Here is a 7,046-nt window from a genome sequence, read left to right as displayed (position 1 = left end):
TTCCTCAGTCATTGTATATTTCAGCATAGATAAAGCTGCCGAAGCCGAACATTTTCCAAAACTCCATTTCTCAGACAAGTGTCAATTCGGGAGCTTGCATGCTACCACTCCTTCCTTCTCAAATTACTTGAAAAGGTTGTCGTTTGCACAATTTCAAGTATTCACCAGGGCCAAAAAGGATATAAAAGGCTGGAGCCTGGAGACGTTCTGTCTCATGCCCTCATGGCTGGTGCTGGAGCCTCAACTTTTCAAAATAAAAGCTTGAGTCTGGTCCGCTATGTTTTCGTATGTTGGTGTTTTCAATGTTTTTGATCTAAACAGTACGGAAATCATTCTAATGAATGAAACCAGACCAGAAAAAATGGCATGACCCTCCCGTTAAAGAATAAAAAGACATGACCCTCCCCTGTTTTGCTTGTGGGTCCATTCCATGAATACCAAACAGTCCCTTACTATAACTTATGTTTTACTGTTGTAACACAGAATACCTGTTGAGGTTTAGGGAAAGACTAAATCCCCTCAGGGTCTACAGCCAACAAGTGGAGATGCTTGATTACCCTTATCCAGACTGCACGCTTCAATTTTCCCAGAGGTCACTTCGCCAAGAACGTGCCAAATCAGAGCTAAGGTATTATTATCCAACCAGTTGATGACACTCAATTTTGAAAATAGATATTTAATTATTCACTAACACTGGCATGTTTTAGGAGCATCACTATGCATCACCGCATGCGACAGGACCACAACCCTTCTTCAAGAGAAATTAAAGATTTTGATCGACGCATTAAACTTGCCCTTGAGAAAGAAGGAGAAGATCTGACTGCTGAAGAGGTGAAAGAGTAAGTTCAGATGCACTATTGGTTTAACAAACTTTAAAGCTAATCGGTAAAAGTAGGCGATTCCTAAACAGTAATTTTTGAAAGTTTTTACTAAATCTCACCTTTGTGGTAGTTGTCCAAGATTGTTTTTGATCGTGAAATAAATCGCTTGTTTCAGTTTTACAAGAGGAAAGATTCCAAGGATGATGACAAAATAAAATAAACGTGGTTAACTTCCCCAGATACATTGGAGAGCAGCGTATAGCTACTTCCATGAGTTTTTTTTTTATGGGACTGTCTCCTACAGTGATGATACGGTCCTCAATGGGACTAAGTTGGACATTACTCTGTCTTGGGGTAGTTAGTGAACAAGCTCATCATTAGGATCCTATTATAACATGTTCCTTATTCTGTCATAAGATAATGATCAAAAGTCACTTTGACTTAGTGTGATAATTGGACTGTCCCAAACTTTAATGTCTTGTGTTTGTTAGTGTCATTTTAGTTTCCTGCATGTCTGTCATCTGTTTGCACACCAAAATCCTGTCCAAAGAGTAGAAAAGAGTAAGTAAAAAACTTTAAAACTTTATATCCATCCCTAACTGTTTAAAAATGTTTTCCATCTAGATACAAAAACCTTCTCAAAGCTGCGCGGACATATGAGCTTGAACGCCATGACATCATACTGTGCACATGTACACAGTCTTCCAACCCGAGTTTGACTAGGACAGTCAGTGCACGTCAGATCCTCATTGATGAATGTGGAATGGCCACTGAACCCCAAGCCCTGATTCCATTAGTCTGCAACAAACCAGAAAAGGTGTGCTTTTCATTTAACAATCATTGTCCAGCTTGTGCCTCCCACAACACTGTCCTGAATGTTTCTATATGCTGATGCTGGTTTATGCCTTGATTCATAAAAAATACTGCCCTGAAATATTTAAAGGTCCCATGGCATGAAAATTTCACTTCATGAGGTTTTCTTTAACTTTAATATGTGTTTCCCCAGCCGGCCTATGTTCTCCAAGTGGCTAGAAATGGTGATAGGTGTAAACTGAGCCCTGGTTATCCTGCTCTGCCTTTGAGAAAATGAAAGCTCAGTTAGGCCGATCTGGAATTTTGTCCCTTATGACTTCATAAGGGGCAAGGTTACCTCCCCTTCTCTGCTTTGCCCACCCAGAGACTTTTGGCCTACCCATGAGAGAGAGACATCATGGCTTTTAAACAAACAAAGTGGCTGATGATCTAGGCCACACCCCCAACCTCCACCTTGCCCCCCCCTCCTCAAAAGCTACAGACTCAGAAATGGCACATACTAAGGAAAGCTCATTGTGGGACTGGCTCTAGTGGCTGTAATTCTGCACCAAGGCTGAATTTTGGGGATAAGACTTCAGATACAGCATTAGGGGAACACTAAGGTCTATATGACAGCATCCAAAGAGCACCATGTCATGGGACTTTTAAGGCACAATGAGTTTTGATGTCAGAATGTCTCTGTTATTGTTTTGTTTTTTTATTAGCCTAATCCTTATTTAAAATGTAATGATATTTCCTGGCATTTTATTTTTCATGGCATGACAATGGCATCATGACAACTAGCAAGGTTGTCCTTTGTGACAGTGAAAAACATGATTGTCAAAGGCTGATTCCTAATGATAATGGTATTGCCCCCCAATCATGTATCCAGTCCCACTTTCAGGTCAAACTCTAACATTGACCAGCAGTTTAGTCCATGACAATGAATGTCAAAAACTATTGGCCAAAGACCCATGAAGATTTGAAGGGAACTAATCAATACGTTAATGGTGATCTTACTTTCTGTTATCTAGTGCCCCAATCAGTTTTTTCACCAAAATATAATGGGAAGATTTGTGCACATTTGTGCCCCCAATAGCATCAAGCCTTTCCATTTTTATTTTTTTTTACACAGTAGGTTCTCTTAGTGCTAGTTAAGGTTTGGGGCACTGGTTGCATCATTACAATAATTATTCACTCCAATGTCTTACAATATGACTTTCAGGTTGTTTTGATTGGTGACCACAAACAGTTACGACCCATTGTGAAGAATGAGCGTGTGAGGAAGCTGGGGATGGCCAAGTCTCTGTTTGAACGCTACTATACAATGCACAAGAGCAGGGCAGTGATGCTGGACACCCAGTACAGAATGGTGACAACATTAAATATGCACTATATATACATATTTTGTACTATTTATTATACAGTATATTGTATATGTACTGTATGTGTTCATGTACTTAGTGTAGCAATATTGAATTACCACATGTCTGAGTTTAGTATTTTAAATTGTTATCAACAACTATCAATGATATGCCTTTGTAGCATGAGGACATATGCAAGTTCCCGTCAGAAGAATATTATGAGGGAAAGCTGCAAACTGGGGTGGATCAGCCAAGCAGCGTCCTGCGTGTTGATTCCAAGACGATGCCAATTGTTTTTGGGGACATCAAAGGAGAGACCATCAGTCTGGTTGTCAACACAGCCAAGGGCAACGAGAACTCCAAAGCAAACCAGAAAGAGAGAGACAAAGTGGTACTGTATTGGGCACCCTTGGATTTGGTTAAAAGTTACTAGACTAGTAAAGTAATAGTATCGTTTTACATTATTATCATCGCTTTCAACTACAATGTTGGTTTGGTTCTTTTGCAGATTGACATTGCTGAAAAGCTGGTGAAGACTGCCAAAATCAAAGAGCAAGATATTGTGATTCTGTCACCCTATAATGCACAAGTGTCTGAAATCAGAGATGAGCTGAAGAAGAAGGGAATGACTCAAATCAGCGTTACCACAATCACCAAAAGCCAAGGTGACCTCTCTGCTACTTAACGACAAATCTTTTACTGAAAGTAAAGAAGTTACATCACTACAAATAAATATTTCAGAGTAAAACTACTCATTTTGAAGAATTGCTCCTCTCAAAGTATTACCTGCATAAACATATAGTCAGTACAGTAAGGTTGAAGCTTGTCCCAGAAGTGCTGGGCAGGCTACTTCAAGTCCAGATAGTTAAAGCAGTCATATTTTATGACTATAAATTCCACATTTGAATTTAATATTATAATCAGTAAAATAGTAACTATAGACAAATGTGAAATAAAACAACTTTTTTAGTTGACTGAGTCTTACAAAATGGAAGTCCTTGAGTAGCATTTCAAGTGTACTTGTTTTCATGATATAGACCATTTTTCTGGACATGAAAAGTCAATCCCATGACTCAACAATCTAGTATTTCAGTGCCAGCCTGACAAAAGCAAAGCACAACATCACACGACATACAATATTTTGTCTTCTAGGAAGTGAATGGCGTTATGTCATCATATCTACGGTGTGCTCTCTGCCAAGTGAAGAGATTAATAGAGAACCAGAAGGATCTTGGCTGTCCAAACATATTGGCTTTGTAGGTGATCCCAACCAGATAAATGTGGGCATCACCAGAGCCAAAGAGGGACTTTGCATTATCGGTAAGATACCGCAGCTCAATGTCTTATTCCAAGGCTCAAAGCTCAAACCTCATGGCTTCTTAACTGAAATGTTTCTGTCCTCTGAAAGGAAACCAAGAGTTGCTGAGCTGCAGTAGCTCTTGGAAAAATCTCCTGGCCCACTACAAGCGTAATGATGCAGTGACAATTGCAGACAACATTTCAGTGTGCTGTCCCACATAGCTGATCTCTGTCCCTTTGAAGAGATTTGATTTCTACAAGCAGCAGACCACAGCCCTACACCTGCGCAACAGCACGTCTTCATGAAATATGTAGGCCTATATATTTTTAAGTTTTTTCAAAAATGTTGCAGTAATTTTTTATGTATTCTTTTTACAGTTTCATTAACCATATTTGGGGGTTTTGCATTGTATTTGAGTTTTGGTTGTGCTCTGATTTAAATACACCTTTCTCTTTAATATGTTCGCCTTTGTAAATAGTAAATCCTAAAACTCCGGGATCAACTCCTATCAAGAATTTTATTATTAGATGTGCTAATTCAAATTCTAAACTACCAGGTTCAAAGACTGAATAGTCTGGAGTTTTTTTGGTTTTTGAAAATGACAGAAAACAGAGTTCAGCTCTTGATGTTTGAATCTTTTAATTCATCTTTTGGTTTATTATAAATGTATTTTACTGTATTTACCATTGTATGAAATCACCTCCAGTAAGACAATGTTCCTGTTTACTGATGAATGAGTCAGAATTTGTTTTCATCTGCCCTCACCATTCAGTGAGTCTTGCTTGTAGTCTTATTTTTTAATCTTTTCACTTTTATAGAATTGTTTTTGAAACTTTTAGATGTATTAGGATAAGCTTTTACTACAGGAATACATGTATATGTAAATGTGACACGTATGAAGTTTTTAGCAGCATTGCTCAAAATGGCTGCTTTTACCGTCTGAATTTTTGCCTGTATGTCTTCTAAAACATTAAATCCTTAACTTTTCAAATGGTAATTTTCAGGAAAGGTTAAGTATATATTACATATATAAACTATATTTAACTGCTGCAATTTTTTCTACATTCTGTGATTTCATTACCTTTCAAAAACATTCAACTTGACTTGATGGTGTTGACACCATTTTGACTTTGATGTTAACTTTTATTTCGATGAATTGTGCATAAGTTAATCGCTGTTGGTACATGGTGTACAGTCAGCCTTTTGACAATCGGATCATTAAGGCCGTTTATATGAGCTAAACAGACTCTTTGGTTGGTAGTCACGTTTTTTTATATCTTTTATTTTTCTGCTCTGCTGTCAACCATTGTAGACCATTTGGTAAGAGTCGTTCATTATTTGTTTGTGGAAAAGAACAGAAAAACTTTACAACATGAAGTCTGAATGATAAAGATAAATAGATGTGACAAAAGAAACACATCAATGGATTCGGAGCCATGTTTGAGCTCGTCGACACAATCCAAAGGACAAGAAGGGAACAAATGCTTATGTTATGTTTAAAAGTTTCTCTTTAATTTGGTCAGTGTTTGTTTACTTTTGTTAAACGGAATTTATGCGATTTTCAGCATTTTGTTTCAGAAAAAGATTTAGTGTAAGTATGATATTAAAGCTAGATTTTGTCTTCAAAAGTCACTCTTAATGTCTTTACAATTCCCCCAACTCCATGGAAGTGAAATACTAAATCACTGAAGCTGTTTCATGTGAATTTGAGTATAGCATTCTTTTGTGTTATGTTTCTTTCATATCAATTATTAATATTAAATTATTATATATATCAATGTAACATGAATATTAATGTATCTCCAGTCAACCCCCACAAGATCCTTTTATGTCAAATATTTAGTGTGCTGTGATGACTGCTTCCAAAATAATGCATTTATAAAATATCAGTTTTACCAGTATCATACAGTGCCTTGCGAAAGTATTCGGCCCTCTTGAACTTTTCAACCTTTTGACACATTTCAGGCTTCAAACATAAAGATCTAAAAATTTTATTTTTTGTGAATCATCAACAAGTGGGACACAATTGTGAAGTAGAACAAAATCTATTGGATATTTTAAACTTTTTTAGCAAATAAAAAACTGAAAAGTGGTGCGTGCAAAATTATTCGTCCCCTTTCAGTGCAGCAAACTCAGTCCAGAAGTTCAGCGAGGATCTCTGAATGATCCAATGTTGTCCTAAATGACTGATGGTGATAAATAGAATCCACCTGTGTGTGATCAAGTCTCTGTATAAATGCACCTGCTCTGTGATAGTCTCAGGGTTCTGTTGAAAGCGCAGACAGCATCATGAAGACCAAGGAACACCAGGCAGGTCCCTAATACTGTTGTGGAGAAGTTTAAAGCCGGATTTGGATACAAAAAGATTTCCCAAGCTTTAAACATCCAAGGAGCACTGTGAAGCGATCATTTTGAAATGGAAGGAGTATCAGACCACTGCAAATCTACCAAGACCTGGGTCCCTGTAAACTTTCAGCTCAGACAAGGGAAACTGATCAGAGATGCGACAAGAGGCCCATGATCACTCTGGTGAACTGCAGAGAACTACAGCTGAGGGGAGAGTCTGTCCATAGGACAAAAATCAGTCGTTTGAGCAGCACACAAAATATGGCCTTCATGGAAGAGTGGCAAGAAGAAAGCCATTTCTTAAAGATATCCATAACATGTCTCGTCTAAAGTTTGCCACAAGCCACCTGGGAGACACACGAAACGTGGAAGAAGGTGCTCTGGTCAGATGAAACCAAAATCAAACTTTTTGGCCACAATGCA

At 37.9% G+C, this 7,046-nt stretch overlaps 1 protein-coding gene across 4 annotated transcripts in view; it reads left to right on the top strand.

Annotated features, from left to right (window-relative positions):
* The window catches only part of LOC116687629 (helicase with zinc finger domain 2), a 43,821-nt gene extending 38,127 nt beyond the window's left edge, over nucleotides 1-5,694 (top strand). For all 4 annotated transcript variants that reach the window (XM_032513136.1, XM_032513135.1, XM_032513138.1 and 1 more), the window contains 8 exons: nucleotides 484-628; nucleotides 708-839; nucleotides 1,446-1,638; nucleotides 2,839-2,985; nucleotides 3,159-3,368; nucleotides 3,486-3,642; nucleotides 4,130-4,297; nucleotides 4,386-5,694. In XM_032513136.1, the coding sequence (XP_032369027.1) occupies nucleotides 484-628; nucleotides 708-839; nucleotides 1,446-1,638; nucleotides 2,839-2,985; nucleotides 3,159-3,368; nucleotides 3,486-3,642; nucleotides 4,130-4,297; nucleotides 4,386-4,498 (1,265 nt within the window). In that variant the 3' untranslated portion in view covers nucleotides 4,499-5,694. The remainder of the gene's footprint in view (nucleotides 1-483; nucleotides 629-707; nucleotides 840-1,445; nucleotides 1,639-2,838; nucleotides 2,986-3,158; nucleotides 3,369-3,485; nucleotides 3,643-4,129; nucleotides 4,298-4,385) is intronic.
* The last annotated feature ends 1,352 nt before the right edge of the window (nucleotides 5,695-7,046 follow it).

The sequence above is a fragment of the Etheostoma spectabile genome, chromosome 4, assembly GCF_008692095.1.
Source record: "Etheostoma spectabile isolate EspeVRDwgs_2016 chromosome 4, UIUC_Espe_1.0, whole genome shotgun sequence".
Taxonomy (NCBI): Eukaryota; Metazoa; Chordata; class Actinopteri; order Perciformes; family Percidae; genus Etheostoma; species Etheostoma spectabile.
Note: the sequence above shows the minus strand (reverse complement) of the source record. Positions and strands in the feature narration are given on the sequence as shown.